This window comes from Leopardus geoffroyi, chromosome A2, assembly GCF_018350155.1.
Source record: "Leopardus geoffroyi isolate Oge1 chromosome A2, O.geoffroyi_Oge1_pat1.0, whole genome shotgun sequence".
In the NCBI taxonomy this organism is placed as follows: domain Eukaryota; kingdom Metazoa; phylum Chordata; class Mammalia; order Carnivora; family Felidae; genus Leopardus; species Leopardus geoffroyi.
In genome coordinates, this window is record NC_059331.1 from 51,824,005 (window position 1) to 51,838,004 (window position 14,000).

The 14,000-nt window shown below is 50.5% G+C and overlaps 1 protein-coding gene across 19 annotated transcripts in view; it reads right to left on the bottom strand.

Moving 5' to 3' along the window:
* Positions 1–2,103: 2,103 nt before the first annotated feature.
* ATP2B2 (ATPase plasma membrane Ca2+ transporting 2) overlaps positions 2,104–14,000 on the bottom strand; it is a 424,560-nt gene continuing 412,663 nt past the window's right edge. For 14 of the 19 annotated variants that reach the window (XM_045493803.1, XM_045493802.1, XM_045493801.1 and 11 more), the window contains one exon: positions 2,104–7,229. In XM_045493803.1, coding sequence (XP_045349759.1) covers positions 6,918–7,229 — 312 coding nt within the window. In that variant the 3' untranslated portion in view covers positions 2,104–6,917. Of the gene's footprint in view, positions 7,230–10,027; positions 10,083–14,000 lie in introns of all 19 variants that reach the window. The other 5 variants (XM_045493799.1, XM_045493798.1, XM_045493795.1 and 2 more) reach the window with 2 other exon arrangements.

The window sequence follows — 14,000 nt, forward strand, 5'->3', positions numbered from 1 at the left end:
CTCCCAAGGCCACTCCCCTTCTGCGTGCGGAGCGCACGAGACCAAAGGGGTGGGGCTCTGGTTTCCAAGGCCCGGCTCACCCCGGGGCTTTTGGAATCCGTAGCCGTAGCCGGTCTTCTCTCCTGAACAGCCCTTGCCTTTTGCTGGGATCCGTACACGAAAGGAAGGATTCATAACTACAGCTTCACCTCCCTCCCTGCGGGTTCTGGGTCCAACCGGCCTTAGGATGAACATCGTAGGAGAGTAATTTTGGGGGTAGTGGGTAGACTGGTCCTAGTGCTTTCTTGTTAGTCCCTCCTCAGGACCCAAAGCTGGGACCGGAGGCAATGAAGGCCAGGGGATGCCAGTTACCAGAGGTTGAGCCCTCTCACCCTGCCCTCTCCAAGCCATGGGAGGAACCAACGCCTCCAAACTGCCCCTTCCCCACAGTCCTGGGATCCTGTGAATCTGGTCCATCAGGTGGATACCCCAGGCAGGGAGGGATCTCAGCTAGGCTCTTGCGGCTAGAGCCCAGTACCTAAACCCCAGTGTCCCCAACTCCTAGGTCCCGGGCTTCCTACAAGCGCAATGAGAATGCAGTACTGTTGGACAGAGCCTGGGAGCTCCCCTCAGCCACACATGGTCAGGCAGCCCTGGACCTCTCATGGCGTTAATGAGTCCAGTGACCTAGGGTGGAGTCTAGGCTCCCCTTGTGTAAGTCACAATCCCTCAGTTTCTGTCTTGACACTAGATGGAAGAATTCTAGCTGGCGATGGTCACTGCTGGAGAGAAGATGTTAAGGCTCAAAGAGTGTGACAGACCTAGAGCATCAAGGAACTTTGGAGGGGGGGCCAAAGTTGTGTGGTGTTAAAGAGTTAAGTGCTGGGCCTCCAATCAGTGGCTCATCCTTCCGCCCCCCACCCCAGATTTCAAGATTATTTCCCTCTAATGGAGAAATATTGCAGGGATGTTGGCGGTGGAGCTAGGGGACAAAGGGGGCAGGGCGCTTGGGTCTCCTGTTCTTCAAGGGACAAGCCCTGGCCTTCAGTCTATAGCTTCACCACTGATTCTCTGGGTGCATCATTTCTCTCTGAGCCTTGTTTTTCTCGAGTGGAAAATGGGGACAATGACATTTTTGATATAATACAAATAATATAGTTGTTATTAAAGGAATTCCCTGGTGTAGGCATTGAAGCTGGAGAGATTGTGGATTTGGGACAAGCAATGCAATTGTTTCTTATTCATTAAGGTGTTTGCTGGTAGGACTGAAGCACACTGTAATACAGAAGTTTTGAGTGCCAATTCTGGCATCATGACCACTTGGATCACTCGTGTATCTTCTCCTTTCTAGGTGGGAGAAGCACTCTCTCTGAGGTGCTGTCTTCTCTTCTGTTAGGTGGAAATTATAATACCTACGCTGAAGGTTGATGTTGGGAGTAAATGGACCCTGGGATGTGAAACTGTTTGGAAGTTGAATGGGCTCATGGTGCTTGATCTGGAGATCAGTTCTCCCTGAGAAAGGCTGGCCTTTAGTGTGTGTGTGTGTGTGTGTGTGTGTTGGTGGGGGGAGGTGTGCATGTGCAACCCTCAACCTTTGGACCAACATTGAGACCATCGCTTGGTCTGGGCACATTCTTGTTTTCTGCTAGCGCTTAGCAGAGGTTTGCACAGTTCAGATTCTTAGGGTGCCAGGCTCCCTTCTGCCTCCCCCATCCCCAGTAAGGGATGCCACCTACATCCTCTGTCCATACCTCCTGTCACCTCCCTCCAGTTGATCCTGGACCTCAAATCAGGCCATTCTTAGCTTTCCCCCATTTGTGCCCCTACCTCCCAGACCCTCTGTCCCCAAATCTCTTCCTCCTTCTCCTGAGGCCTCTTCCCCCAAAGTCTTTCTTTTTGGGACTGCTCACCTTTCTTCATGAAAGGCAGGTTAAACTTATCTCCCTCAAATGGTGGATGTTTGAAAGGTGTGGCCTGATGGAAGGAGAGAGACACCCACTGAGCTATGCACCCTTGGGCAAAGTGCCTTTCCCTCCCAGAGACTCAGTTTTCCCGAGTTCAAATCCACAGAGGACGAGGACCCAGCTGTCCTGCGGAAAAAGGCCTTGTGATGTGTACCGTGTCTGTGTTTCCACGTGTGCATTTATTGTTATTGCTCAGTATAGTGTTGAAAAGGCAGACAAATCCCATTAATTACAAAGAGCACAAGCCAGAGATACAGAGAAATAAAGAGTGTACAATAAGAGCACAGTCACTTCCCAGCCCCAATTGCCCCAGAGCCCCCCGGAGCCCGGGCAGCTCGTGGAAGCTGGAACGGCACCATTTCCTCGCTACTCTGTTATAAAATATGTGCACACAAGAGTTAGCAAAGTGTGGCGACCCCCGAGAGGAAAGGTCCGGAGGGAGAGCACCACAGGCGTTACAAAACAGACTTCGGGGGCTGAGAAGGTCCCAGAGCAGCCTCAAAGGTCTTGTGTTTGGTGGAGGGGGTGATGGCTGATGCCCAGGTCCTGGGATCCCTTTCCCTGTACTTGGGTGAGTAGGATCTCTACATCACAATCAGGAGAGCTTGCTTCAGAACTTGGACAAGACCTGGGGATTTTTCTGCTGTTGTTTGATTTAGGCCTTGGCTCTAGAAGACCCAAAGCCTTCAAGAAATGCACCCCTCCCATCTTCTGATGGGATCTCGGACACTAGGGAGAGAGTTTTGGGTAGGAGGCACGTCACAGTGCACCTAGCTGACAGCCTCCTGTATGTAGAGCAAGAATGGGCAGAGGGTAAGGGTGGCGTGAAGGTCCAGGAAAAAAATGGCTGCATCCCAGAGGACCTATCATACAACCACTGAGAAAACTTTGGACAAAGAACAGGAAGTGAACTCCCTCCCCACACCCCACCCCCCAAAAAAAGCAGTTCAGGAAAGGGGGATGGGAATAAATGTTTCTCCAGGAGGAGAATAAGAAATACAAACAACTGGGCCATGCATCAGGTAGCTCCAGGTCTGGGAGAGAGCCTTCTTTCTCTTCTGGACTGGGGCAGGTGGAGGGTCCACCCCAGCACAACCAAGGGGGGGTGACTTTGGGTCCCAAACTGAGATTGGGAGGGGACTTGGTGGCCTCTCCTGTTGACACCCTTGCTTAGGGTATAGATGAGATGTTGTTGGGGGGGAACATCCGGCCTCCCCCCAAGATTTAGGACACTCCTTTTGTTTCTCGTTTTGAGACACTCTATTTAGCGACCCTGAGTGAACAGTGCTTACAATGGCAGGAAGATGTTTGCACGTAGAATGACAGGGCCTAATACATGGGGTGGGGGAAGGGCTGGGGCTGGAAGAAGACGTGGCAACATTTTAAAGTTTACTTAAAAGAACAGCTGTGAGACAGTAACCAGCAAGTTTTGTTTTAAAAAAGAGAGAGAGAGAAGGGTGTTTATCCTATCACATGATAAAACATATAAAGCGACAGTAAGTAAAACTGTATGGCTGGTGCCAGATGACACACCCAGATAAGGGAACAGAAGAGAAATTCCAGAAATAGGCCCACATCTATATACACCATCAGTATGTGGTACGGGGCGGGGGTGGGGGGGGGCATTTCAACATGGCTGCGAAGAGTGGCTACTCCAGGGGTAAGCCACCCAGGCTGAGACAGGTCCAGAGTCCTCGGCCCAGTACCATTGTTGCCACTGGTCTGGTCTCAAAAGCAGGGCACCCTCCCTCTTGTCAACTCTGTGCTCCAGTTGGGACAAAGGAGGAAGGGGCCAGGGTGAGGTGAGGTGGTGGGAGCAATCGAGGCTGCTTCTGAGTTAGGGAAAGTGCTGCCTGAGTTGCAGGGAGGAGACATTTCCTCCCCGCCCACCTTCAAAAGTGGGTGATTCTCCAGCATCAGGGGTCACTCAGTGGGCCCCTTGCTCTTCTCTCATCTGTTTGGGAGAGACAAGTTGCTGAACTTAGACTTCAGAATGAATCTGCTACCTTCTCCTGGAGCCCTTGTCCAGAGGACAGAAAAGAAGCTACGTGGATGGTGCAGTCCCAAACTAGAAAAAAATATACATTACAGAATATATATTTACTGTGTTCTGTTTGATTTTGTTTTTTTCCCTTTTTTTTTTTTTTAAAACCACAGACATTTCAGAATCACACTGCGGCAGTAAGAAGAGTCAGCGATCGAAGCATAACCATTGCATAGTATTAAATGAACAGAGACGGTGAGTTCTTTATTTACAGTTATTGTCTAGATAAAAAAATTCATAAAAACAGATGAATGGTCATAAATTATTTACCCCCTAATGGGGTGGACTGCCAAACGTACCCCATGCTGCTAGATATAGGACGCAGAGTGCAAGCTTTATGTACTACAGTGAGTTTGGACAAACCAATCATTTCCTCTGTGTGTGTGTGTGTGTGTGTGTGTGTGTGAGCATCCATCATTCCTGACAAGAAAAGACCAACGCTAATGTCGGGTGTCCTCCGTTACTTCCGCTGCTCCCTGTTCTCCAAGCTAGGCTCCACTCAGAGAAACCCCTCCTGTTTTTCCCTGTGTCCTGGCTCCAAATAAACAGGGAGCATGGGTGTGCAAGCACAGCTTTCCTGGTGTCGTGGAATGAGGTCATGGACACAAGATTGGAACAAAGAAGGTGGGGAGATGGAAAACCTTGAGAAAGGAAGCTACAAAAAAACACCGTGTTCCAAGGCTGCTCCATGTTTTACATGTGCGGGTCTCTACTTTCTCGGCAGGCGAGCAGTGGGCTGGCTTTTTGTGGTGTTTGTATTGGAATCCAGTAAGCATATCTGAGGGCTGGTCACCCCTTTGGGGATGCAGTTTCCTCTGCTGGGTACATTCAGAGATATTCCTTCACGACAATCAGGTGATGCTCTCGCACACGGAAGGTCCTCCTTCCAGGAAGGTTTTGCCAGGTGGGATGGGCTGACTTGGGATCCCAAACCCTCAGGTTTCTTCACAGCCACCCAGACGTAGGCCCTCCCAGCTGACTATGGCTCTTTTCCCGAGTGGCTCTCATCTTGTTTGTGGAAGAATTCTCTGGGCCTGGAGAAGGGAAGGGCCGAGCTGACACAGAGCAACTGTGGGAAAGGTCAGTATGAGGAATGAATTTTGCAAGCGAGGTGGAAAAGTGTTTGGTTTTCCTCGAAGCATGGGACGTCATCGATCATGGTATTCAAAATGTCTTTTGCACTGTACAAGTTTATGGAAAAAGATTGTATGCTGAAAAGTCTCAAAGCAAACTTTGTATTAAATACAAAAGTTCTTTTATGAAAAAAGCTGATACCCACAAAGTGCTTAGCAGTTAAGAGGCTGACGTACAATTAAATAAGCTCTCATTAAGTGGGATTACTAGTGCTGTTATTGTCTTGGGGGGAAAATAACCACCTTTTCTCACCTGTGATACTGTAGGGTTTCAGAATGGCTTTCTGTCTGGGAAAGCGAGACTTGCTGTCAAAAGGCTACAGTATATATTGCGACTACAGGAAGACAATTTGGTTTAAAAATCACACTGAATACATCTCAATATACACATCATAAGGTTCGTTCGGATCTAAATAGTGCAGAGAAAAAGGCTACTCTTCTTCAAAAATAAAAATAAAAGCAGCAGGCCTTAATGATCCTCATCCAGTATGCCAACAGCTCATATGCTGCAATTTATAAGTAAATAAACCTCTAAATTACTAAAAAAAAAAAAAAAAATCAACACAGTAGCATTTATAATATTGCAACACTACCTCAACCTCTGTACAGACAGTGCCAAAGAGAACCTTTTTTTTTTGAAATGCTCTTAGTAAACTCAAGCGAGTTTCATCGAGAGAAAAGTCTTCAACCAGAGCTTGGCGGACCCCGTCATCCTCCTTGGGCCGGGCCGGCCGTTAGTGCTGCAAACCTAGGAAGCCTTCTCTCCTCCTCTCCCTGTGTCTACGGAGCACGAGTACGGTGTAAACCCCCTCCGGATGGACACTCAGTAGCATTTGGCGTCTGCCTGAGCCTCCCGCGGTAGTGACATAATTGAACGGAAACAGCAGGCAAAAATCAGAGCATGGCTATTGTAAAACATCAAGGATGCAATCCAGGGAAGTGTCTGTTGGGCTGAGCTGTCTTTATAGCATCTCAGCCACCAGTGTTCTTAAACCGTACAAATAGCCAAAGACGTTATCTACAGGTTTGTAAACAAATTACATTCTTGTTTTAGGACATAAATAAGTTAAAATAGAGCATTTAAGCGGAAACAAGGCAACATGCCGGCAAAAAAACTTTATATATCCGTGTGTGTGTGTGTGTGTGTGTGTGTGTGTATACCTATCTATATGGACGTATACGGTCTTGCAGAAGTATACGTTGATATAGATACAAAGAAATGGATATAACCTTGTGAGTGTCTATGAAGTTCTTCGGTTCCATTGGTGCAAATTTACTAGGTGAGTTAAGCTCTGCAGTTTCAAAAAGTTGTTAAATTAACCTATGCAACTGAGACCATGCTGCGCAAGCATTTCAAAAACTCACAGACCAGTCGATTGGATAAATAGTCTCAGAAAAGAGTCTGTTGTCAGTTCCCGCCTAAGAAAACAAACAAAAGACCCTCCCCGACCCCCCCAAACCAAACAAGGGGAGGACTGGAAGTGCACAGTACATTCATGCAGGGGACGTGGTGGCCTGGCGGGTGCATGGCTGGTCCATGTTCGGGCGGGAGCCGGGAAGGGCTTGTTCTGGGAAAATCGCTCACTCCCGCAAGCCCCCCCTCCCCAAGGAGATCCCGCCCCTTGCCTCAAAGTGAAAAAGAGTTCAAACAGCATCGCAGCCAGAAAAAGGGTCTTTTGGGTGGAAATGTTGGTTTTCTCGCCAGTATTTGGTTTCCTGTTGTTGCTCGTTGCTGCTTGGGTGAGCTGGGTGCCTGGATGGGTGGGGCCCGGGGGTGGGTGGCGGCGGGGTCCTCAGCTAAAGCGACGTCTCCAGGCTGTGGATGGGGCTCCCTGGACTTGAAGAGGTAGCTGATTTGCTTGTGTCAGTCGTCAGATTGATCCCGCTGTCGATGGCGCTGTTGTTCTTGTTGAGCGATGACGGCGGGCTCGAGTTCTGCTTGAGTGCGGCATCTTCTTCCAGGTCGGTGTCGTCAATGAGGGGGATGTGGGGCTGTGAATCTTCGATCCGGAATTCGGGGTGAGCCATGAAATTATGGATGGAGGTTCGAGACTCAGGCTTTTCTAGACCTTCATAGAGAGAGCTACGGAACGCCTTCACGACGCGAATCTGCAAGGGAAACACAGGGGTGAGAAGCACTGCCCTGGGTGGGGGGCCCAGTAGCCAAGCTGGGGGGGGGGGCTCGGAGGAGGGGTTGGGGGGAGGGGTCAGGGCACAGCAGGCGGCTGGAATCCACAGTCGCTGGGTGTTATGAGCATGGGAGGAGGGGGAAGAATGGAAGAGGGGCTCAGGTTATATGCATCCGAGAGGTTTTAAAAACTGCTTTGGTTTTGGTCAGAACTACAGTATGAGGACAGGAGGAATCAAGCCCCATCACAGAGATGGTGGGAAACAGTGGTTAGAGGAAGCATAGTCCACTCCGGCGGCCACCCAGACCTAGTGAGAGACTGAGCCTTGTTAACTTTAGAGCAGAAGTTCAACCATGCAGAAGGGGTGTGGGACCAGGTGGGAATAAAGGAGGAAGGAGGAGAGGCTATTTTTAGAAAATTAATCTCCAAAAAAACCACACACAGTTAAGAAACCATACAACATGGAACAGATAACGTCACAAACGGAAAAGGAACAGAAAGGGGGAGACGGTTGGATGAGCCGGGATGGGAGAAGACACATGAGGGCCAGAGAACAGGAACATCAAACCGAAGGCAGCAAAGCAAACCAAAGCCAACTCAGGGCTTTCTGGGGTGCAGAGCAGAGGCAGCCAGAAAGCACGAAGGAGCCGGCAGACTGATGACATTCATGGGCGGGAGCATGCCACGGTGAGGGGTCAGGAACCACACAGCACACACAGACAGACACACGGCTACACTTGGAAGCCTGGACAATGTGAACGGAGGTCTTTGTACCCAACGTTTCTTTCCTTCATGCATTTGGGAGGTAAACACTCGAGTATAGACTCAAAGCCCTGGCCAGTCATTGGAGTTGGCTTTGGGGTCCCTCATTTCCTGGGGTATTTGATTTACTTGTGCTTTGAAAACACAAAAACCCCAAAAAAGGAAGCCAGAATCAGATGGCCAAACCCAGCCCTGGGTGGGATTCTAGGGGGTGTGGACCCGAGCCACAAAACAGCATGTTCTTTCACCTTCTGTGACTTCGTTGGAAGCCATGGTTCTCTGAACCACGAAAGGGGGTTGGATCTTGAGTCTTCCAGGTTGGTGGAAAGAGCACTGGACTCAGAGTCCGGAAGACTTGAGCCTGAGTCCTGGCTCTGGCACTTTTGGTGCCTTGACCACGGGCAAGTGACCACATTGCCTCACTGGTCGTCCCCTGTCCTGTCTCACGGAGTGCAGAGGAACAGGATCCCTGTGTTGAAGAGAGGGGTCCCTTCTCCAGACTCTTGGGAGGGGGAAGCCATGCCTGTCATCTCCAGGGGCAGATGGAACTTGGGATAAAAAGGTACTTTCTCCTCTATTCTTAGCCCCAACTCAGAGTGGAGGCAGTGGCAGGGGAATACAAGGCAGCCTCAGTGCCTCCAAGGAGCAGAGCCTCAGCCGAGGTGGCCGTGGAGCTGAGAGCAGTGGCTGCCTCCACACCACAGACCCGCGGGAGGCAGAGGACCACTGGGGTCCTTGTGGGGAGGCCCTTGCGGTCCCAGGATCTGTGGAACTCTCAGCTGAACCCAGGGGTATCTTCCTGGTGGGACACAGGTGGGGAAAGCGTGGGCCATGGAAGTGAGTTTTCTGGGTGACTGTGGCTGGTGGTTTTAAGTGTCATAGCTCAGGGTCTATTTTACTATTTCAGAGGGAAGTGTTTCTAAAGCACATAAGATGTGTATCTATTTAGTGTGTACAGAGAAGGGTTTAACTTCAAGTTGGTCAGGAATCCTTTTCAGTCTTGTGTAAGACCCCACAGTTTTGATTTTGTTTGTTAAGTTTCTTTTGTTGTCAGCCATCATTAGTAGTTCTGATTTTTCCTTGTTTTCTCAAAAGCATCTCTGTCCCTTTTCCTCCTTATGTGCTGGGGCTGGGGACTCCATGGGACCCTCCTTGTTGGAATCATGCTTTAAATAAGAGGCAGCAGGTGTCTGCAGATGCCATGCATTAGTGCTGGCCCTCTGACAGGCATTTCACTGCTCCGAGGATTCTCCCTGGATTCCCCATTCGTGGCTCTGCAGAGATTATTAAATATTCTGATCTCTTGATGAGCAGGCCACTGCACCCTTGATTCAGTGAAAACAATGAAAAAGGTGTTGTGGGCCTCAGTTTTCTTATCTGTAAAATGGGAATAATAATCACTGTAACTGCCCAGCCTAGTGCCCAGTGTGTTCTGAGGCTGAACTGCAATAAGATGCTGGCTGGGGCACCTGGTGGAGGAGGAGGGATGGTGGCAGGACCCTGTCATGTGACTGAAAATGCAGAGGGGACGACACACAATGAGATGCAGGCCCCTTGCCCTCCCCCTGGCATGGAGACAACAGAGAGAATGAACTGCTCTGGACAAGACTGTGGGGACAAGACTTTTCGGGACACCCCACCACGGCCGTCTCAAGTCTCCACTTCGGTTCACTCCGCGGCTGAAATGGAAAAAAAAAAAAAAATACGGGAAGAAAAAAAGCTCTTCCGCTTCCCTTCCCTGCCTACCCTAAAGTGAGATTTTTGGGCGTGAGCTGCATTTGGGCATGGGGGGAGGGGAGAGGGGTGAGGACCGGGCCTGTGGGATTTTAGACATTTTGGTTTCATCAGCACAAAGGGAGTAGGACACCCATGCCCGTGTTGGAGGGCTCTGAGGAAATGCGTAGGCCCCGGGCTGGGATGGGTTCGACATACTCGAATGTTTACCCGGCTTCAGGGAAGCCAAGAGTCTGGGATTGATTCACATTCATTTCAGGCTCAAGGTTAAAGACTCACAACCTCTTTTAATTTCACTCTCTCTTGCTGAACTCTGTATCCAGGGTTCTCTAGCCCTCTAGGGAAACAAACACATGGAATATTCAGACAGTGGAGAGGTCTAGGCCCCACCCCAGAAGCAAGCCATTTTCTCGCCAACCCAAGATTGCACTAAGTCAGTTACCAAAACGCTAATGAGAGATACAGTTTTCTTTTCTTTCCTTCTTCATTTCTCCCCTTAAGAGATGCAAACTCCTTGCTCCCAGCAGTCCTCAGAATCAGGAATGTGACGGGGAAGTGGCAATAGGAGATGCCCGGTCTGGTAGTGGCCAGAAAGTGGCCGGTTCTGGGTTAGGACCCTGCAGTTCTTGGCTTGGTTGGTTTGAAGGAGTAGGACCTTCACTGACCAACATGGAGCCTACCACACACTCGCTAAATACAAAAGTGGTTTGAGATGGGTGCAGATGAGTGTAGCTTGGCCCTGGGTCAGAGCTGAATGTTAATTTTGTCCTGGATCACCAGCGGGGAGGTGCCCTTCTCCCCAGTCCCTGCCAGGCTGGTAGAAATTCAAGCAGAGAGACAACTTTCTTGGCCTTCTAAATCCCAGAGGATCGGCTCCTTTCCACTGTATGAGACTATGGGCATGGGCACTGGTTCTGGAATGAAAATTCCGCCTCTGCGGGCTCCAGGTCTATGTGCTTGTCTGGAAAGTGGTGTGCACTGGTGGGAAAAATGAGGGACTTTGGAGTCAGGCCTCTTGCCACTCACTTGGGTGATCTTGGTCAAGTCAGTCCACTTCTCTGAGCCTCAGTGTCTTTCTCAGTTAAATGGATATATTGAAGAAACTCCTTCCTCGTATTCATTTGCGAGGCATATGTGAAGTGAAGAATATGGGAACAGCTTTGGAAAACGCTGAGTGAGGCTCAAGTATAAGGCCTTATAGGCATGTGCCTTTAAGTTTCTGGGGGAAAAAACCTCTCATTTTTGAGTGCGTCAGAAAAGGAAAGCACGAGAGCGGACGAGAGTTCCCGCACAAACATTCCGGATGCCAGCCTGACCTGCCTGTCACGTCTGCATGCACCTGTCTGCCTGGCACCCTCTGTCCCACAGTGGTGCCTGGGGAGTGATGTGTGATGTGGTGGGGGGGCTCCTCACCCCAAGGTCATGAGTCAGAAGTCCATCCCAGGGACAGGGGCCCCCGGCCTTGGTGCTTAACTCTTGATAACCCAGGAAACAGTGGTTTGACTCCTTCTAGAATATACAGACTCCAGGTATTTTGAACTCAGCATGCATATGGCTATCCTCCTCTGCTGGAGAATCCCCAGGAGGAAGACCCTCCTCAGAGGAGGTGGGAGGCAGCCTACCTTTCCATCCACCCAATTTGGGACCCCTTCTCTTAACTGTGGCTACTGGCTTCACACCTCCCTGTGGGAAGAAAGCCTTTGGCTTTTGAAGGGACCTTGGCCGGTAGCTAGAGGGCCCTCAGAGTCCTTGGAGACCAGAGGGTATGTCATTGTTATAACGACTATTCAGGAGAAGGAGGAACTGGGACTGTTTATTTAGAGTTCACATTGTGACCGTATTGACCAAAATGTGTGTGTTGAAACCACAGAGGTCGTGATCTCTTTTGGAACCAGTACCCTTGGCTAGGGGGGATGGTCAGGCTCCCATAAAGCATGCTGAATTACAGTCTGGAGTCTCCAATAGAGGGTAGGAATACAAAATGCTTAAGGAGACAAGATGGCAATTGGATGAGGGAGTCACGCTTGACCATTCCTGTTGGGTCCTTGGAGAGGTGGGCAAAAATGGGTGTTTCTCTGAAGAAGTGTTGAGAGCTGATTGTTCCTCAGCTGGCCTTATGGTTTTATAAATGGCACAGGAAAAGGTGAGAATGATATTATCCAGGTTTGAGATGACCAAGCTCTTTCCCTAGACTATAAGAGCTAAGGTGAGGGGCTATGCCACAGGAAGACTTCCAAAGGCTGCATGGGTGCCCAGAAATGCCAGGTGGTCTCTGGCTGTGGCCAGGGTGAAGCACCATGCCTCAAGAAAGAGGCTAACCCGGGATGGACAAACAGCTGAGTGAGCACTCAGAAGCCAAACTGGCTGGCAGCCAGACCCAGCCAGGGGGCTGCAGGAGTCACCAGGAGGGGTGGCAGGAGCCAAAAGAAATGGATTTTTCAGCCAGTGGCTCTCCAGACTGGAACTCTTTTTTTTTTTTTTTTTTTTAAGTGATCTCTACACTTGAACCAAGATCAAGAGTCATATGCTCTATCCACTGAGCCAGCGAGGTGCCCCTAGACCAGAACACTTGGTCATTGGTCTTCAAGAAAGGTGGTAGTGAGTGCTGAGCAAGGCCAGAGCTATGTGGATACAGGAGTAGGTCAGCTGGGTGAGGCTCTCTACTGTAAAGGGGAGGAAGAGGGGACCAAAGTGTTTCCTGCCCTGAGAAAGCCTGGCAGTGACTTCCTAGTGATAGTCACAGACATGCGACTGGGACACCATCTGCTCAAATAGCTCTCCATTTCACTTTGGCTTCACCTCCCCATTGCTGGGATTTTGTGCTAATGAGTGAACATGGAAGGGCTTTTGTTCCCCTTTCTGCACCCCCCCCCCCCATCCTGTCTCCCTGGCAGGGCTGCATCCATTGAACAATCATGGGACATGAGCATATGCCATCAGCAGTCTCTCTGTGGCTTGTGTCTCCCACCAGAGGGCTCAGATGGCCCAGGTCCCACCCTGCATGCAAGTCCTTTCCCACCCAGTGGAAGGGGATGTGTGTGGTGGGTGTACTGTATTTGGATGGGGGAACAGGCACTTTACAAAATATGGAGAGATGAAGCCTAGAGTCTGTTCCTTGTCGAAAGCTGGGCTAGAAAAGACACACTGTGGCAATCTGAGAAGATGAGAACCAGGGGTTCCCAGGGTTGACCAGGGGTCAACCAGAGGCTGACTGGAGACAAGGTAAAGGAGGCAGGTGGCAAATAGACACTTCTTATTCTCCCTGGGGCCTGAAGCCATGGAGGAGGGGTGGTTCAGAAAGATCTTGACAGGCCAGAAATGAGAGACCCAGGTCAGAAGTCTCCACTTGAGAGGAGGAGGTGAGCTTGGCAGGAGGGAGAAGATGGAGGAAGTCAGAGTCCCCCGCTATCCCTGAGATGAGGAAGGGCCAGAAGCCATGGGTTAGACCAGGTCCTTCAGGGCCTCCTGGCACCCAGCCAAGACGTGAGCCTGGGCCCACCGTTTTGTACCTGAGGTCAAGCTGAATGGGTCAGGAGCTCTGTCCTTTCTAGAAAGGGGCCAGACCCTCAGTGTGCAGGGAAAAGTGTGTGTAAGGCAGTGGATGTCCTCAGATGTACAAGGAGAGAAGGCAGAGGGTTCTGAACTACCAGGCTGTGATCTCCTTGATGGCCTGGGAGCCCTCACCGACTAGAATCTCTGACCTATAGTGACCCCTCTCTTGGCTGCACCCCACTGTGACTTGACTGTGACCCCTCAGGCCCTTGACCCGTGGTAACCCCCTACCTAACTGACTATAAGACTCTAACTGCTTGGCCAACTCTGACTTTGCCCTCATGGGCTAGGCTTTTCCTGACTGAGTATGATCCTAGACTGATCCTAGACTGATGCTTTGCCCTCCCCGCTGACTGCTGTCCCTTGGCTGCTGTGACCCTGTGGTGCTGGGACATTTGATCACGGGAAACTCCCCTCTAGATGCTGATCCTTTGACTGACCCAGACATTTTTGGCCACTTTCAACCTTCACGACCCCTTAGCTGAGTGGTTAAATCCCTGACCCTGACCCCAGCCAACCCTGGCCCACCAAATGACTGCCACCCCATGACTGGCAATGCTCTCCTGACCAACTGGGACCCTTCTCTATGGCTCTGGTCCCTCAGCCCCCTGGGCCTCGCCATGACTGGCTGCCCCCCGTGTCCTTGGTGCCCCGGCCCCTGCCCGCCCAGCACTGGCGTCGGTGGCGCCCGAGGCAGTAAGGA